The 18,828-nt window shown below is 36.5% G+C and overlaps 3 protein-coding genes across 4 annotated transcripts; 2 read left to right on the top strand and 1 right to left on the bottom strand.

Moving 5' to 3' along the window:
• The first annotated feature begins 336 nt into the window (after nt 1–336).
• LOC117625103 lies at nt 337–8,278 on the top strand. Of its 2 annotated transcripts, none has more exons than XM_034356688.1 (7): nt 337–887; nt 1,080–1,425; nt 5,317–5,399; nt 5,482–5,598; nt 5,745–6,560; nt 7,039–7,255; nt 7,408–8,278. In XM_034356688.1, exons 2-7 carry the CDS (start codon nt 1,131–1,133, stop codon nt 7,815–7,817), a joined length of 1,938 nt encoding a protein of 645 aa, XP_034212579.1. In that variant the 5' UTR covers nt 337–887; nt 1,080–1,130; the 3' UTR covers nt 7,818–8,278. The 2 variants fall into 2 exon arrangements, with proteins under 2 accessions (XP_034212579.1, XP_034212580.1); XM_034356689.1 differs by having other exon boundaries at nt 5,320–5,399.
• A 580-nt stretch (nt 8,279–8,858) lies between these two features.
• LOC117626297 (transcriptional adapter ADA2b) lies at nt 8,859–14,750 on the bottom strand. Its single transcript, XM_034357969.1, has 13 exons — nt 14,246–14,750; nt 13,580–13,635; nt 13,167–13,348; nt 12,633–12,698; nt 12,365–12,490; nt 12,204–12,279; nt 11,725–11,788; nt 11,578–11,636; nt 11,365–11,478; nt 10,825–11,041; nt 10,222–10,432; nt 9,585–9,851; nt 8,859–9,241 (listed from the first exon to the last, which is right to left on the bottom strand). Exons 1-13 carry the CDS (start codon nt 14,293–14,295, stop codon nt 9,050–9,052), a joined length of 1,680 nt encoding a protein of 559 aa, XP_034213860.1. The 5' UTR covers nt 14,296–14,750; the 3' UTR covers nt 8,859–9,049.
• Nucleotides 14,751–15,616: 866 nt separating this feature from the next.
• Nucleotides 15,617–18,067, top strand: LOC117626497. The gene is made up of 5 exons (XM_034358212.1): nt 15,617–16,286; nt 16,545–16,763; nt 17,079–17,177; nt 17,331–17,435; nt 17,571–18,067. The coding sequence occupies exons 1-5, from the start codon at nt 15,792–15,794 to the stop codon at nt 17,787–17,789; spliced, it is 1,137 nt and encodes a 378-aa protein (XP_034214103.1). The 5' UTR covers nt 15,617–15,791; the 3' UTR covers nt 17,790–18,067.
• The last annotated feature ends 761 nt before the right edge of the window (nt 18,068–18,828 follow it).

Consider the following 18,828-nt stretch of genomic DNA (forward strand, 5'->3'; position numbering starts at 1 on the left):
AGTTTACCAAATGGGCTGGACTTCTCAAATTTTTTTAAAAAAATCACTTTCATTATTTATTTCCTTTTTTGGGTCAGCTTAATTCACTTATTTTGATTTTTCCACTCATTTTCTTATGTGGCATTAAACTTTTTCTCAAATATAAACTTACCAAACATAAAAAAGTAAATAATTCACAAACTCATTTTCCCACAAAACAAACGCGTCCTTAATTCACTAACCTTTTTCTTTTATTTATTTATTTATTTTGGGTACTTACTAAGTACCACGTGTCCAAAGAAGGCCGCAATTGAAACGTATAGCCCTCCCGCAAATCTCACAATTCCGAGGCTACCCTCCCCATTTTGCTCCACTTCTCCCTCACCAGATGTCATGGGCTGCCTTGGTTCCCAAGCTCTGCAAGCCCTGACTCAAGTCCTGGCGCCCCCTTTTCTCTTCCTCTCTAAACATTAGGTCATTCAGTCGCTTCTTTGAAGTTCCATTGACATTTGACGACCTACTCTCTGCTCTCTGTCTCCTCCCACGCCCTTTCAACCAAAGCTCACTCTTTTTATGCTCCGCCTCAACCACTGAAAAACCCCACCTTTTGTTTCTTTCTTTTTCGCTTTTGGAGGCTTCTTCGTCATCCTCATGCTTATAGACAAAGGGTTACCTCGCTAATCATACGGTCATTGTTAATGCCATTTCAGTCACCTGCTTGTTCCCCTCGCCTTTGAAGCCAAGCTGAGTGATAGACCCAGTCCTTTTTTTGAATTGGGTCTAGGTTTTAGAACCCTAGTTCTCTCTCCCTTTCACTTTTGGCCAGTTTTGTTCACTTTGCCTCATACGCACTTCCTTGGAGGCTGTTTGGCTCCAAGAATTTCCGCCTCTTGAGTATACTAGCAACGGTAGGTTTCTCTTTTATACCCGTTTTTTTTTTTTTTCAATTTAATTTTTATTTATGTATAATTTACTTTACTTTTTCTTGAATGGGATTGAGTTTTATGAGAACCCATGTTCTCAGTTAGGGTTTCATAGTCAACTGAGTTGGTTATTTGAGTACCAAAACGCTCATCACTGGTAAACTTTGGAATTTTCAGGTAATGTGATAAAGGGGGTTTCTTCTGTCATTTTGGGGCTCCCTAAATAATATGATGATGACGAATACTCATAGTTTTGTGTCGTGGGAGGAGCACACTTTGTGTCAAGAGCGTGGTAACCGTGTCGTCCATTATTACTTGAAGGAGGCATCAGGGGAATTTGTCCTCGCTGTTATAGGGACTGAGAGGAGTATAAGGCACATGATGTATGTTGTTTCAGAGGAGTTCGTGGAGACTTATGGGTCCAAGGGATTCATTAATGCGTGTACCAAATGGAGAGCAAGAAGAGAAGTTGTAGAATGGCTTACTTCCTTGGTCTCGAGGCCTAGCTGGTCAGAGGTTTCAAGTATGTTATGTTATCATCTCGAAATTTTCAGGTTCCTTTCATGGTATTTTGAGTAATATTGGATATTTATGTTGAATAATATTGTCCTTTGTTGTGATTTGTAGTTGGATTTAAACTTATGAATACAGGTTATGATAAGCATTGCCTCAATGTACTGTTAGACTAGAATATCAATATGGAAGAAGAGTAGCACTTGACATACCAGGTTTAGGATAAAAATTTCATGCATGGTTATGCATTACCTAGGGGTGGCGATCTCCTATGCAAAGTGAAAATCGGAGATATTTGTGACATAGCATTATGTCATCCTTTTGTTGAATTGATGTAATTTTCTCAGTCTAGGGAAAGCAGTCGTAGGTCCCTCCGACGTTGCATCCTTTATCTTCTTCTTAGAATCTTGAATTTTAAATTTTTTAGATCAATTATCATAATCCTTTAGTTAAAAATGGACTCAAACGTATTCTAGAAGTTTGAAATTAGCATTACCCTAAGAAGTCTCACAAAGTAGTATATTTTAGGAATATAATGCAAAGTTGTATATTACTTTTGTTTCGTGTTGTTTTGAATCAAAGGTGTATAATTGAATAAAATGTTCTCATCCAGAACTTCTTTATTTCAGCTTGTTGTAGCCTCAGAAGCTGTGTAACTTTATATTAGTTTGTCTACAACTTTGATATACATACCAGTTGAGCTATCCACAGCTCTCGCTTCAGCTGTAATCCTCTGGACCAAATTCTACTTGCATATCTACTGCACAAGCATCTAACAACAATTCTGTTTGGTTATGTAATGTGACAAATTTGTTTCTGTTCAAAATTTATTCATGTCTGTCACCCCACTAAATGTTCGAAATCTGAACATATTTGGAATCTCAATTTGAGATGATATCTGTTTATAATCCTCCCCATATCTATTGCACTCATGTTCTCTACTTTGTAAGTTAGATTCTATAGTGTTCAAGCATGCATGTGTGTGTGTGCGCGTGCACGCCCGTGTGCATGTGCGCTTCACATGTGAACTGTAGAGTATAACTATTCTATTGAATTTTGAACATGTACAAGGTGAATTCTTCTGTTTATGGTTGTGAATTATTTGAATTGTGAGATTTTTTAAACTTTTAAAATGCACGGAGTTGTTTTTATGAATAAATAATTTATTGGAGATTTGTAGGTTGAATTGTGATCTTAAATAAATTGCTTTGATAGTAGGCTTTAATCATGTGATGCATATAATATCGAGAATCAATAATGTAAGAGAGACGGCATGGTGATACTTATTTTTCAAGAGAAATAAATATGGGCATCAAAGGAGGGCGAGAGTATTGAAATAAGGGAAAAGGGATAAATAAAGAAGGAAAAAAGGTAATTATGTCCAACAAACTGTTGTACGACATTCCTACTTTTATGTATGATAAAGAGTTACACTTTAGAAAGGCAATTTTTATCATGTAATTTATCTGATTGGGGGCGGAGGCCATGCTTGAACCTGCCTTTGAAATTCTTGTAGTAACCTATTTTAACGTTCCAAAGCAATGTGTTTTGCCGGTGCTAGTTTCTCTCTAGTAATGTAGTTTGAAGCTCATGTTCATCCCATATAAGGGATTGCTAAAGTATTGAAGAAAGAGGTAAAGATGATAATGAAATAAACGTATTCTTTGAAACAATTTAGTTTTAATATGTAGAGGTATTTTTGTCCTAAAACTGTTTTATGACATTCCCACTTTTATTTATAGCAAAAGACATTTCTACTTTTATATATAGAAAATATATTTTCTTTGCTTTAGTCAGGCAATTTCTTTTGCATCATCTATCTTACATCCTTGAACGTGCCTTTGAAATTCATACAATAATCGGTTTTAGCGTACCAAAGCATCGTGTTTTTCCAATGATGAGTTTTTCTTTAGGAACGTAATTTTAACCACATGATATAGTTAGTAGTTTGGAATCAAGTTAGCCATTCTTAATCAAATCTAGTAAGTTTTTCATTAGGAATGTAGAATCATCAGAGAATATTTGGGTTGGATACATGAGTCCTTTCTTATTAATCTACAATCATTAGAAAATTTTCACCTGCTTTTACCTTTTTTTTCTTTTCTGTTATAAGAATAGAGGGAGTATTCCAGCCTACCTTTTCTCCAAGAAATGAAATTTATTTTGGATTTGCAGTCAAGAAAAGTCAACTTAATTCTATATGTTAGTGGAGATTGCCTAAGTAACTGGATTTCTTTTGATAAGCAGAAAAATCCAACTTTTTGTAAAGAAATATGCAAGCCAATTATATTTCAGCATCTTTCCAAAAAGGAGAGGCTGGCTATTACGTGTCTCTGTATGGCCATTGTTTTATGAGCTCTTTCTGCCAGCTTGTTCTCCTGTCACATTAAACATCCTTGCCTTCTACTTCTTCAATTTTCACAAGTCCACTGCAACCACTTAAGGAAGGAGAAAGAGGGGGAGAGGGAGGGAGTGAGTGAGAGAGAGAAAGAGGGGGAACTAGTATGAGTTTTGTCGACGGGATTTTTGACCTCTAATGATAGAATGGGTACCATGTCATACCTTAAATCTCACGCCTATCAATTACTCTTTCTTCATGCTTTGCACTATCTTTTCCTTGTTTATCATGTCTTTACCTGTTTTGATTTTGATCCATGATTTGAGTGCTTGTTGAACATTTTGGAATTATACTTTGATGCGAATTCTTCTCTGTTTTGTTTTTTGGGGGGCCAGGGAAGGGAGGGGAACGCGGGATGAGTCTTAAATCCCTAATTTAGTGACCTTTGCTTTCTTACCTGTCGAATTTTGAAATTTTGGAAGATTTTAGTTCATATCAATAGTTTATTTGTTTAAACCCATAGGAATTCAGAATCTTAGTGTGGAGTCGTTGCTTCTGTTGCGGAGACTAGTATCATACAACATGGTATGCTGGGTAGCCGTAGACATTGCTATTTACGTTGAAACTTATTCATGGATTGAGTCAACATGTGAAATTGCTGATTAGGAGAAATGGAATATATTTTCTTCCATTAATTCTGTTGCTTTCCTATTTTGGTTTAGTAAACTAATTTGTCAACCTCTGGGTATTCCATGAGAGTTTTCAATTAAAGCAGTAACCTTAAATGGAAGCATTAAGTTATGTAGGTCATTATAAGGTGGTATAATGATTTCTCATATTTGAAGTTTTTTGGTTTTTTTAGGTTATAATATATTTAGGTATCAATATTATGAAATTAATATTTTGTTCACCTCGTTCATGGATTATTAAACAAAGTTGAGAAAGCTGGCTGCTTAAACAACTTTCTTTCTAATTTTTAAACACCTTTCTTTCTAATTTATCTTTACCAGGAATTCATATTTAATCTTAATTTTTGGAGTCAAACACAATGCCTTGAAAGATCTTTTTAGTTTTAATTTAGTTATTTCCAATCTTTTCATGAGCCATATGTTACCGTAAGCCATCATGACTATCAACTCTGTGTGCACCGTTGCCCATAAGAAAGCAAAAAATATATGGTGAAATGGAATTTTGGGGGTACCTGTTGATATTCAGTGTAAGTTGTTGGTGTAGATGAAAATATGGTAAGATGTTCTTATATTCAGTCCATTCTCATTTAGAAAATACATAAAGATGGGCAGCCTGCTATGGGCGAAATCCTTCTTATGGATTGAAAAGTTTCTGCTGACTAGTAAATATTGGAAAGCATGCTATTAAATGGTACTTTGTCGCTTGTTGGTATGCTTTTTTATTTTATTTTTTTACTGTTGATTTTTCATAGCTTCAGGAACAGTAATTATGGTATTATTCCTGAATGCATGTATGGTGTTTTGTCACGTTCGTCTCTACTCATACTTATTTGAGTTTATATTATAAGTTTAAACAAACTTATTCTTCCTTTAGCAGATTCACCAACAGAAGAAACAGCACAAGCATTATCAATTACTGGCTTTTGTGCTCATCAAACTTATCTGCCAGATCAGATGGTATTCACATACTGTCTTTTGCTAAATCTGGGTTTTGGGTTCTTAGAAAAGTTTTACTAAGTAATCTCCATTTCTTATCCAGGTTCCAAGGAAATTGAAAGTTCACAATTCAGACATTGAATGGTCTGGTGTTGCCTGGAGTTGTGCCAAACAGCTCAAGCACTACCCAGCATTTTGCAGGAATGGAGCCACCATTTCTGTAAGCGTCAACTGATATCTACCTTTTTTTTGTTGTATGTGTTATTATTTCTACATTAAGTGGTGCTCTTTCTTTTCTTCAGTGGCATCTCTTTAATTTTCATAGAGATCCTCTGTAATGTTTATTCTTGTGGCCCTGATTTTCAGGTCCATTCTTTTGTGTTTATAATGGCGTTAGAAGAACACCACTACCTTGGTTACTTGGAAGACATGTATGAAGACAAGAAGGGGCAGAAAAAGGTTAAAGTGCGTTGGTTTCACCACACTCAGGAAGTCAAGGATGTAGTTCCTCATCTAAATCCACACCCCAGAGAAGTTTTTATCACACCTCATGTTCAGGTGATCAGTGCTGAGTGTGTTGATGGTCCTGCAACAGTTTTGACTCCTAAGCACTACGAGAAATGCTTGGCTATTGTTGCTCATAATTCTTCATCTGGAATCCATATGTGCTTTCGGCAACTTAAGAACCATATGGTTAGGCCCTTCAGTCTTGCTAAATTGCGGGGATATTCTAATCAAGCAATTCTCTCTTCTTTAGATGTCCACAATGTCTCCAAGCAAAAAGCCAAGTGCCATAAATTATGCGATGAAGATGAGGAAGAGGAAGAGTTAGCACCTGATGATCCTCTGAGGATTAGCTGTAAGAGAAATAGAAGCAGCAAGGGGAATCAGGGACGTTCTGTTGTTAAAAATTTGGTCACTGGGAATAATCCACCAAATTGCGTTCCAACATACCCAAAGTTGAAATTAAAATTATCTAGGAAGGGAATTGGAGTTAAGATTGCTGGATCTGAGCCCCAATGTCCAATGTCTTTTAAGGTTGATGAGAAGATAGAGTTGCTCTGTCAAGATAGTGGCATGCGAGGATGTTGGTTTAGGTGTCAGGTCTTGCGGACATCTCAGAAGCTTCTCAAAGTTCAATATGATGATGTGCAAGATGCAGATGGATCTGGCAATCTGGAGGTATGTGATCCTCTAGAGATCTTTATTTGAATTCTTCTCTGGCCTCATAATGGAAAGAGTTGAGCATGGATAAACATTTGGTGATCTAAAACCTTTGTTTGCATTGCCTCAGAAATAGATCTGATCTGAAGGCACTTTTTTTATATAGCTTGGTTGCTAGTCATCTATGCAAGTGTTTGAGTAGATGATCTGCATGAGTTGAAATAAGGGAGACTCACTATTATACCCAATATAGGAGCCCAAAGTATGAAAAAAAAACCCTATATTAAATGGACTTTAGAAACACACCCAAAGCCATTGGTGATTGTTGGTCTTACTACTATCAAACAAATTGCCTATAATAACATGAACATTGTGTTCTAGCATTTGCATTTTCAAGAAATGTTTTGTCTCTATGTTTTTCTTTTTGTAATTGGCTTGTTTAAGCAAACTGATCACAAAGAAATTTAGATCTCCACATTTTTTTGTTAATGTGTAGGAATGGGTCCCTGCGTTTAGAGTTGCTGCTCCTGATAAACTGGGCATGAGATGCTCAGGCCGCCTGACAATCCGACCCTGTTGTCCTAATGATTCTACAGAGTGTACTTTTGATGTTGGAGTACCAGTTGATGCATGGTGGTGTGATGGCTGGTGGGAAGGTGTTGTTACTGGAGTTAACATTTCAGGAACTGATACTCTACAAGTCTACTTCCCTGGTATGAGATTTTTTGTATTTTAAGTTATGTTTCTTACCTTTCACAGAGTGCATTGCTAGTTGACTTGAACTTCTGATCAAGCTGGTAAAATGTGTTATCTGATTTTGTGATAAATTATCATGATGAGTGATGTTTCTTTCAATGTGTACTAGGTGAGGAGAAGCTTATGATTTTCCAGAGAAAGGATGTTAGGGCTTCCAGAGACTGGGTTGAGAACACATGGGTTGATGTGAAGGCAAAGCCTGATATACTCTTACATATGTCTGAAAATATCAGTTCGAGCATGAAGCTCTTAACAATCTCTGCTAGTTATATGGCAGAAGAAAAACAGAAATTACCAGATTTATCCCCACCTGATGATGTATTTGGAAATGTGAAGAGGGTGAGTCTGAGGAAGCGGCATTGTACCAGTAATGAGGATGAAAAGAACAATTCTAGTGGCGGCGATGGCGGTGATGATTGTACTTGCAACAAGGATGAATTGATTTATAAGGAAGAAGTTGATCCCACCTATGAGAAATCTGAAACACCGGGAGCCACAGAAATGGCTGCTCAGGGCTGAGGTGGAGATTTTTTAACTTTTGACCATAGGATCCTGGAAGGTTGGGTTCATTGGTCTTGTAGATAAGATGAACTGTCGGGAATAGGGAATTGAGATATGCAAAGTACTATTATCAAGTTTCTAACATCATGAGAATTGGTAGGTGTACAGCTATATATCTGATAGGTTTAAGTTTATTGAGTTCAACAAGTGCTCAAGTAAATGTAATCTGATGGTCATCAGGTTAGGCAGTAGCAGCTCAACTCACTCTTAGGAGTAATTGGTGTGTGTTTTTGCACCCATGCATGAGCGGTGAACTTTTAAAAATTTCCGTTTGTATCTTAATGGTATCTTTTTAAGTATAGTTTCTTTCAGTCTTTAGATTTAATTGTAAAGCTTATAAAGGTATTGCTTTCAAAACAACTTTTAGCTAAGAATAGGATTCGGATCGGATGTAGTAGATGTTAATTATCTTCATCTCAGTATTAAGGAGTGATATGGTATCAGTGATTCTCCTTTTCATTTATTTTTTTAAATAGTTTTTCTAGCAATGGTAGTTTTGATTTGAGAATTTAAAGCTCACTTTTAAAAAAATGACATAATTGTGTATTTGTTCAATTTTTATTAATGTATCTGTTTTTGTTGTTTTTAAGAGTCAATTTTACAAATTTGCTTATGATTTTGGTTTTGATGAAGCTTGCTCGTCCGCAGTTTTTATACAATATTTATTTGAACTTTGTTTTTCCTTTACCCTTGTATATCCGTAAATCTTTCACTCAAGACTACTTTTGTCTAGTTTCAGATCTCTCTTTTCTGTTTTTTGGGTCCATAGTTTCAGTAGGTTTTAATACTACATTTCATTTTCAAATGGTTTTTCCAAGGCTTTGTACTCGCATGACATGACCATTAAAACCAAGGAAACGAGAGACTGACAGTCGGGGGCGTGGAAACACATAAGAACTCTTGAATGAAATGGAAAAGAGATGTAATTTCAGTTTCTTAGGAAATGGTAAGATCTTGGACATCATAACACATCACACTTTGGATCAAAAGAAAGAAGGCTTGATTAAATTGCGCTTATATTTCATATTTTCTGTAATGATATTATAACAGGGTAACTAAGCAATTTTGAAATGGAAAGGAGAGGATATAGCAGCAGCATTTGCAATTTTGTTATTTCTCTGGAACAAAACCGATACAAATCCAAACAATTTACAACACAAACAACATGAAGCCTGAAATGGTATCTACTATCAAGGCTGAGTGATCCCCTTTTTCACAAGCATGTCATAAACCCTGTCTATTTTACTAGGTTCAATCTTGAACAAGTGATGGACATCTGATTTTTTACTGACATTGCCGCTGAAGATTTCAATTGAAATAACTTCTTGCATCTTGAGGAAAACGGGTGGTGGTAACCTAATCTCGCTGCAGAGACGTTTCTCCTGCCACGGGACAAAAAGTAGATTGCTTCATAAAAAAGGCTTTGTACAAGTACAATAGTCACATAGGTTAGAAATAAAAGTACATGGGCTTTGTATCCAGTCCTACAAGTAATATCTAAAGGTTTGATGACTCAGCATCCAGTACCACGTCACATCCAGAAAAAGGAAAAACCATATTATGAAAACTATATATTTGGATTAATTTTGGCTGGACAGATGCAATCCAGCCAAGTTAGAGATCACTTCTTCGTGACTGGTAAAACCTAGGAACACAGCAAACAACCAGAATTGTGTCCTTATGCTTACTTATTGACAAACTAGGAAGTTATTAATGAATACTTACAGCTTCAGACAGTAAATCTGATCCATAAAATCCCATTATATCCATATCACTGGCAGAGCTTGAAGTAGCCTGTCCAGCTGGCCTTGAGTTTGAGTCCTTGTCAACAGACTCTGAGGACACGAACAAATTTGGACCTCCCTGACTGCTCGGACCAACTTGCCCACTTTCCTTTGCTCTGCGAGCATTTTCTTCAGCATCCTTTTTCCGTTTATGCTCAAGATATCTATCTGCCTCGGCCGATGTACGGCAACCAGCAGCTCGGGCTTCCTGCATGATTATATTACAAAATTCGTGGAAGGAATCAACAAAGCAATACCCATGTGTGTGTGCATTGTAAATATATCAGACAACTGCTCATAGATTTAAAGAGTATGATGATCTTAGGGGAAAAGACAACCAACAATTGGACACAAAATCGACACAATGCATCCTAACTTTTAAGATTAAACATGCATGTTTACAGTTTGAAAATAAAGACATGGCACCTCTACATGAAATTAGTTCTGGCATATGCTTATGGACAATTTATTCCAATTGGTAACTGAAAAATGGATTAGTGTCCAAGAGCATTTTGCTCTCAAATAAGATAACGGAATCAAAGTAAATATAGAAGTCCAAAGTCAGCCAAGTATCATACCTTAAGTTCTTGAATTCTTTTCATAGTCCGATGCTCTGCAATAACAGTCTGAAGTAATTCTTCATGCTCTTCCTTGGAATGGAAGCACATGAAGACATCATAACGTCGACATATCGCCCTTTCTTCAGGCAATAGGTCCTTCTCAAAAGGATTAGGATATAATAAATTTCTTTCTAGTATGAAATCCTTTCTACGCTTCCTCTCATCAAGTCTGCAAACAAGTTTATCCTCATGAAGGTCAAAACAATAAATAGCTTTAAGCAAAAATTGTTTTGTTAGATCTCATGTTATATTGCTACTTGGTATATATACAAAACCTCAATGTAGATCAAACGTACAAAAAGAAATTCAGCCAAACAATATTTTTTTCTTAACCCAAAAAGAGGAAATTGAAACAGAAAAAGAAGCCACATAAAACAGAATCCTCATCCATTGCAATTTGCATTAATGACTAAATTCCTTTTTTTTTTTAAATCAATTTACTTTTCTTCACTTATTCCTAATTTGGTCGGCGTTTTGCCTACTTCAAGTTCCAAAAAATAAATGAATTATAATATACTAATCTAGGTATAAATATGTACCAAAATCAACTTCGTGAGCTACCTTTTTGAATAGATTCGCAACACTCTTAACTTCAGATCACGCTCATCTTCAGTGTCAGTATCCTTAAATTCCATGTCAGCCAATAGCTGCTCGGAATCGTTATCATATTCGGGATCGAACTCCTGCCTTTTGACGTTATAACCACTCAACTCGACTAAAGAAGGGCCCGCACTCCCCAAAGAACTTGGTTTCTTCCCTTTTCTATCCGCTTGAGGTTCTGCCATAAACAATAGAAACAATATTAGATGACCAATTACTAGTAAATTATGGATCCCACACCAAATCTTGTAACTTCTTAATATTCATTTAGTAGACGACTAGAAGTTTGTGATGTACACAGGAAAAATTATTCTTGTGTTGTCAAAATTAACACCAGTCAATGTGATTTACCTGAAACCACAAACACACACACACACACAGAGTACAACCATCATTGCTTCAGCCATAGTGTTTAAACTTGTGTCGGATTTTGTTAGGACTTGACCCCCAAAAAAAAAACGACGTGCTAGTTGCAATCTATTGATGAAAATTTTGTATCACCTTCGACTTTAATGACAGCATGACCATCTTTAACCTGGGCCATGTTGGATGGCTTCTTGTTACCAGCTGCTGCTGCCACACTTGCACCACTAGAGCGAAGTCCAGATTCTGCATCTGAAGTATAAGAAAGAAAGGAATAAACCTGAGAAACGTCCAAGATCATCTATATTTGATAAATCAGAAACAGGAAGTCAAGAATAGATCTTATCTGACCAGTATTGATGCTAGACAGTAAACGGCTAGAATGGCCACCTTTGTGCATATCTTCTGCTCTGAGTAAATCAAGAAGATTCCCATTAAAATGTACCATATGTGTACAAATAGTCTAATATCATTATTTTGTGGGAATGATGACCATACTTTGTTCTTGAAGGAGAAAATGGAGATTCCTCCTTCAAACTATGATCCCCCAGCATAGGAAATCCTACAACAGTCACAAGTATTTGATAATAAGAAAAACTAACACTAAGAAGAATAAAATGAACGAGAATATAACCAAAACAACCAGAAGTCATACATAAACTACAAAGTAAGGGCCGCCTAATTCACGAAAATTCAATGTTCTTTGTTATTTTAAAAGAATATAAATATAGGGAAACTGAATGCAGGAAATTGATCTAGTGTATGTCTTCCATGAGAATTATCATTAAACTATGAGGAACAGTTCTATACATAGCATGGGAGACTGGAACTTTAATTGGGCAGAAGAGAACATCAGCCACCGTATATGCCTGTCTAAAAGTCCAGTATATGAAAATAACTTTGTTAATGCATGCTAACAGTTCAGAATGTAAGGAAACAGAGATACCAAACATTGAGAGGAAGTAATTATCACTAACCTTTCTTGTCCTCTCCATGCCCTTTAGCCATAGCAAGAAGCTCCTTTCTATTTTTTCCTTCTACATGAGACATGTCCTTGAACGCAAACATTCCAGAACTTGATTATTTTTGTGAAAGGTTAAGATTGAAAGAGACCTGACTTGTTCAAAATGCATCATACCGGAATAGGAAAGCGCTGCGAGTTCAAATAAACATTTGTGTAGTGTTCTATACATTGTTCTTTACTCTTTGTCCCAACATGCTCAGCAACTTCAGCCCAGTTCCCCAATCCATACATTTCGGTTGCCTGCAATAAGGGAATTTATATAACAAAGATTGAAATTGGATACAAGTCAAATTTTACCCCCAAAGTCCAAATACATTGTTGAAAAGATTGAAAAAGGATCAGTAGCAACTTTATTTGAGGGATTAAAAACAAAACAAAGTACCTCCAGAAGCAGTATTTCATCATCTGCATTCCAGTCTGGGCAAATAAGCGGGAAAGATAAATCGTCCTGTTGAAAGGGAAATATATATATAATAAATAGATAAATAAAAACTTAAGTGCAAAGAGGGCTACATTTTATTGTCCAAAGTCACTAATTTCAAACATTGCATCATAACTGGATAAAACTAGACTACCAACTTTATTGGCTGAGAATCATAACATGTTAAAAAATAAATGATTGAGTGCACATTCTATTTACCTTTGGAAAAGCATTTACAAACAGAGTTTCAGTTAGATATGATGAATATTTGTTGAAAGGGTAAGTCAAAATAAAAATAAAAGATGATAGCATTCCTCTCAACTTCATAGAGGAAAAGGACGCCTAACTTTAGTTGTTAGAGAATTGCTTAAACAGGGATAGGCTCATTTCTATGTTACACAACACTTGATTCACATAGTCTGCCAATAAATAAGAACCACAGAGAACTCTATTTAAAAAGATATAAGAAAAATGAGACGGTTTCTTAATACTAACCATAACCCTGTAAGAGTGATTGCTTTTATGAGATGTCAGCTCAGCTCCAACAGAAAAACACTCTATACATAGGTCAAAATCAGGGCACATACAACACTTGATTCGGATCTTCCCTGTAATGTCTTTGTTGCAATAATTGCAGTGGTAAGCCCTTTTCCCTTCACTTGTTACCTGACCTGCGCCTGGAAATTTTGAAAGTTTAAAACAAAATTTAACATAAAATAAAGAATGAATAATTATTTTTGGGGATGTGTCAATAAACAAAGAGTGTAGAGTAATTCTTCCTTGACATGATTACAATATCATAATACCACTATAACAAGAAGTTGAAACAGCAAAGTTATACAAACCATTTGCAATATCCCACTTTTTAACAAATTCGATTCAGAACTACATGATGATGTGAAAAGTACCTGCTGCTGAAGATTCTAAGTTTTCTCCAGTGGATGCATTCTTTTTTCTCCTTGATCTGCTTGATCAAAAGTTGGTATTCAGATAAAACTTCATATATGTTCCAAAAAGATAATGAAACATCAGTACGGTCCAAGTTATGAAAGATGGATGTTGAGTAAAGGATTCTGTCATAGGATAGGAAACAGGCAGCCTGAAGGTCCCAATGGCAGAAAAAAAAAAGTGAACTAAAATAAGACTAATAAAGAAAAAGTAAAGCAAAACGCATTTGTAGAATTATCACTTGCTAAGTGGGATTGACTGTATTTTCCGGGAAAATGAAAATCCCACATGAGTAATGTGGGATTGACTAAAAGTTTAGGTAAGAATCCGCAGTCCCATTTTACATTACTCCGTTCTATACACTTTCCTGGCCATGAGCTAGAATATATGGGATTGGCTCTTCCAGTTGACTACACAGTTATTCTCCAGTATACCAGTTTAACAATTGATCGACGTTTTCATTCAGCAGAAGCACACAATCAAAGCTCCAAAACGTACCCAAATGCAGATTTTGACCCCAAAATAAAAACACACAAAATGAAAATCCCTAACCACGCAAGGTTGAATGCAACTTTAACTAATAATTTACGGAAAAGAATAACACTTTAATTAAAACCAACTAAAACCTTTGAGTGGGGTCCTCATCAGAATGAAAGTTTCCACGAGAACGACCCATTGTTGATTCCTGAAGCTGAGCGAGCTCACGAGCAGCAGCACCTGCTTTAAGTGTGTCTGTTCAAACGCACTGAAATAAACGAGAAGCACAACGACTTGGTATCTATACAAGGACTTAAACCCCCAAACAATTTGAACTACCGTAATTGGGTTTGATAGTTTTTCGAATGGGGATCAACGGGTCAGTTAAGAAATTCAGACATTTGTGAGATTTTCTCTCCTTTCTGAAGATTTAGGTATTCGGGTTTTTGTGTGTCATAAATGCTCAAGCTTTTAGGGGCAGTATATATATTGTCTGTTTTTTAATTTTGCTGTAAACTGACTATGACTGTACTGTACTAATTTACTGGGAGGACAAAAAAACCCGAGCTTGGGTTTTTTATTTGGGGTACTTCGGTTTGTGTTTGTTCCGAAAGAAAATGATGTTTGCCGGACAAGAAAATAAGAAGTTTTATTTGGTCTGAAAGAAAAAATTCAGATGAATATTAGAGATGGACTTGATTTGGGCCGAGCTGTTTTGAACAGTAAGTAACTGGGTTTGTCAGTTTTGGATGCTGAACTTGTCCATTTCGCTTGGAGTGGATTGGTCCTCAAGACCACCTTTTTTGGTTGTAAAATCCTTAAATGACCGTGAATATTAAATATACGGATCTCGAATTTTTACATTTGACATCGATGCATTAACAAGTATTTAAATTTTTTTTAATCATTTAATTGATCTTATAAAGTTTATTTATGTAAGTCAACATACATAATTAAATTAATATAATTAATGCTAATCTTTTATATCGTATTATTTATTGTTCTTCATCTTAAATGAGATCGGTTTTTTTTTTACTTTGTTTTAATCAACACCCTAATTTTCATCTAACTCCAACACGGCCTTTTTTCCATGTTAGATTAAAAAATGGTGAATTTATTTTATAATCTAATATAGCTGATATGAAATAGATTAATCAAGTGATTAAGATTTTTTTAAATGTAGATCACAAGTATTTTCAAGTGTACGTAAAAATCTAAAAAAGAAGTATTCTTTGCGAATTAGATTTATCCTTTGAACAATTTTAGAAAAGAAATGGACAGTGAAACCAAATATTTGGAGACGCGAAATTACTATCCACCACATATTAACAGTGCACAGATCTAAGCGAACACCACTGAGACGACACGCCGTTTGATATCTAAGGCTGGGAATGGTAATACCGTAATATAGAAAATGAGCGAGGGGGACTTAGTAATTAAACGAGGCACCCTTAAACGAGCTCTAATCGAACAAAACGAAGGCTGACGGCGCGGATGGCGCAAAAATTTGAATTGGGACAGCGGCAAGACACAGCTGCTGACAGCGCCACGTGTCCTGGAGCTCCTCCTCTTTTTCAAAACCATTCAATAATTCAATTCCAACTTCAAATACTCTCCAGTAGTCGCTCAGTTCCTCCCTCATCCTCAGAAACCCTAGCACTAGCAGAGCTCAGTAAGTCGGCTCAGTGCCTTACAATGAAGCCTTCGTCGCGGTACAGTTCGTACGATGCACGCTCCTCAACCTCGTCGCACTTCTCCGACCCCTCGTCTTCCACTGAGCTCAAGCTCCCCACATCCTCACGCGCCGTCGTCAAATCTAAGGCGTCGGATCCCAACATCGCCACAATGATGAAAACGTTCATGGAAAAGCGATCCACGTCCAAGGCTAAGCCAATTAAGGCCACGGGCTTGATGATTCCGTCCGATCTAATCGCCGGCGACCTGAAAAATATGGCCAGGAACGGGGCGGGTTCGAATTTAACGGCGTTGGGTAGGAAGCTCTTTGGGAAAGGAACAGGGACGACGTCGTCAGATAAGAAAAAGGAGGTCAAAGCGTTGACTGAGGTAAAAGGGAACACCAGGACACTGGCCATGGTGTTAAGAAGTGAGAGAGAGCTTTTGAATCTGAATAAGGAGAAAGAAGTGGAGATTGCCGAGCTCAAGTTGATGCTTGAAGAAAAGAACAGAGAAGTGAGTCATTTTGTCCTTTCTTTTTTCGGCAGATAATAAGGTTGAACTTTAAATTTTGAAATTTTTTTTTTCTTTGTTAACTCTGCGTGTACATTTATTAAGTACATATTAGTGTCACAGATTTCAAACTTTTGAAACAATTCGGCAGTAAAGTCCAGACCTTTTAAATTTGAATTGGACAGTAATAAATTGGGCCAATTTGAGTGTGGTTTTGTAATAGAGAAATAATGAGGCGGTGGACTTGTTTGGAAAGTGCAGGTGGATAAATTGAAGGATTTGTGTTTGAAGCAAAGGGAAGAAATCAAATCATTAAAGAATGCGATTTTGTTTCCAGATGTTTTGAATTCTCAGCTTCAAGAGATGTTAGAGAAACAGGGGTCAGAGCTGAAGCAAGCAAAACAAGTAATCCCAAATCTTCAAAGGCAGGTCACTTCCCTTACTGGCCAACTTCAGTGCCTTGCAGAGGATCTTGCTGAGGTGAACACCTTTTCACTTTTTAATTGATCCTTTTACGTCGTAATGCAATATTCTACTGTTAGAGGATTCTTTCCAACATCCATTATGTCGTAATGCATTGCCATTCACCTTTTCACTTTTTAATTGATCCTTTTACATCGTAATGCAATATTCTACTGTTAGAGGATTCTTTCCAACATCCATTATGACTATAATGTTCTCTTCTCTGTGGAATACTATGCTTACTGAGGGAACTAAATGCTGGTCTGGGTTTTATTTATTTACTTTTGGTTTTTATCTTAGATTTTTCTGACAAATGTTATATTCATTGAGCAGGTGAAGGCAGATAAATGTTCAGTTAGGGCACGTTTTCAACGTGATGACAGTTCTCCAAGAACCCCAACATATGATGACAATGAACCTTCCAATTCTGTTGTAAGCACAACTTGATTAAGTAATAATTTGGAAAATGTAATAGACAGCTAGGGCCGAATGATCTTAGATTTACAAATGTAATAGACGAAGTGATGTTCAAGTCAATTTACATTTCCAACTTCCTTTTCACTAATAATCTGTTCATTCAAACAGGAGTTCAGCTCTGGTGATCCAACCAGCCCTGGAAGTCCTGATGACATGTTCCTGAAGGATTTAAATCCTTGCTTGACACCCTATTATGCTAAAACAAAGTCCAAGGTCACATTTAATTTTGTTTTATCTATTACATGTTTGTTTGGTTCTAATAGTCTCCTATAGAACTCATAAACCCTGCATGCTTTTCCAGATTGATTGCAAGTCATAAATGTTTGAAATAGGGTTGAATTTTTGCAGGAATTTGACGAGATGGGCTATGACTCTCCATATGGACATCATGAAAGCTTATCTCAAAACAAGATGGAGTTTGGATTTAACTTTTGTGCCAAGAAGTTGTCCAGAAGTTCTGATTGTTCCCAGAAGTCCGAAGCAGAAAGCAGAATAGCTCAAGCAAACCGGAGATTGGGTGATGGCAGACGAACTTATGGAAAACAAATTCATCAAAGATTTATCTAAATCCGCTGTCATATGTTAGTAATTTGTTTCGTACTGTTCCTATTTCATCTTTTGCTTCATCGTGGTCAGTATCTAATCTACCATCTTATGCACAAGATATACTGACCAAAAGGTGAAAGTCCTTTCACAGTAGAAGAGTTTGTGCATTCTTAAAGGGTGTTGAAGTTACTGGTGAGTGGTTGTACATGGTGCACGTGAAGAACATGAATAACAAAGTCTTTTTTGTTACTGAATGCTATGCTTTATCTGCTACATAATAAACTGTATATTCTATTTCAGTAACATGTTTCTTTGTGTTCAATGAATCAAATGAGGATTTCTTTAGCATTCTTTACTGAACAAAAATTAAACTGTAATTGGAATAGATTCATTGGGGAGAAGGATAAATGCAGTTTAATCCACCGTGGTTCGATCTGGTCATTATATGTGTTAGTGGAGTAGGATTAGAACTTTTCTTGAAGATGAATATTTGTATAACTAACTTGCAAGACCGTACATGGACAGAATAAAGTTCTTTTGCGATAAAGAGACCTTAACTAGAGGCAGAGAGGCTTCATAGCATTAATGTAGTACTAGTAGGGGTCTGTAAGTTGAACCAGCATGATGTTGGATTCATTTAGCTATTTATGTATGAGCTATTCTCGTACTGAATTACAGTATCAATTCCATGGCACTTAATGTAAGAGTTCTGGCAAATATTGGGTGTGACAATATGCGCATTGTTGACAAAGAAGTTAGCTCTGCCGCGGTTGTTGATTCTGATCATCTTGTTCTCGGCACCAGATGGTATAAGGCTCCCGGTTGGAAAATGTAAAAAGTCATTGAAAAGGAGAGGCGTTATGACAGCGTGACTTATCAGGAAATCTTCGAGATGGTCTACTGATATTGGGGATTCAGATAATTGGGAGTCACCTGGCATCAAGAAAGTTAAGGACCGGTATGGTTGCGACGTGCTGTTTAGCATCTGCAGAAGAATTGCAAAACCATAGTAAGACTTTGATCTCATATCCGTAACTGCTGCCTGCACATCGGTGTAGTT

Source organism: Prunus dulcis, chromosome 4, assembly GCF_902201215.1.
Source record: "Prunus dulcis chromosome 4, ALMONDv2, whole genome shotgun sequence".
NCBI lineage: Eukaryota > Viridiplantae > Streptophyta > Magnoliopsida > Rosales > Rosaceae > Prunus > Prunus dulcis.

What these genes read in the sequence shown, in the direction of transcription:
- LOC117625103 (XM_034356688.1), top strand. Translation starts at nt 1,131, where the DNA reads ATGATGATGACGAATACTCATAGTTTTGTGTCGTGGGAGGAGCACACT. An exon ending in TAGCTGGTCAGAGGTTTCAA is followed by an intron (nt 1,426 to 5,316) that starts GTATGTTATGTT and finishes TTCTTCCTTTAG; the next exon opens with CAGATTCACCAACAGAAGAA. An exon ending in GGAATGGAGCCACCATTTCT is followed by an intron (nt 5,599 to 5,744) that starts GTAAGCGTCAAC and finishes CCTGATTTTCAG; the next exon opens with GTCCATTCTTTTGTGTTTAT.
- LOC117626297 (XM_034357969.1), bottom strand. Translation starts at nt 14,295, where the DNA reads ATGGGTCGTTCTCGTGGAAACTTTCATTCTGATGAGGACCCCACTCAA. An exon ending in ATGAAATACTGCTTCTGGAG is followed by an intron (nt 12,491 to 12,632) that starts GTACTTTGTTTT and finishes CCCTTATTGCAG; the next exon opens with GCAACCGAAATGTATGGATT. An exon ending in GCATGGAGAGGACAAGAAAG is followed by an intron (nt 11,789 to 12,203) that starts GTTAGTGATAAT and finishes TGACTGTTGTAG; the next exon opens with GATTTCCTATGCTGGGGGAT.
- LOC117626497 (XM_034358212.1), top strand. Translation starts at nt 15,792, where the DNA reads ATGAAGCCTTCGTCGCGGTACAGTTCGTACGATGCACGCTCCTCAACC. An exon ending in TTGCAGAGGATCTTGCTGAG is followed by an intron (nt 16,764 to 17,078) that starts GTGAACACCTTT and finishes TTCATTGAGCAG; the next exon opens with GTGAAGGCAGATAAATGTTC. An exon ending in ATGCTAAAACAAAGTCCAAG is followed by an intron (nt 17,436 to 17,570) that starts GTCACATTTAAT and finishes GAATTTTTGCAG; the next exon opens with GAATTTGACGAGATGGGCTA.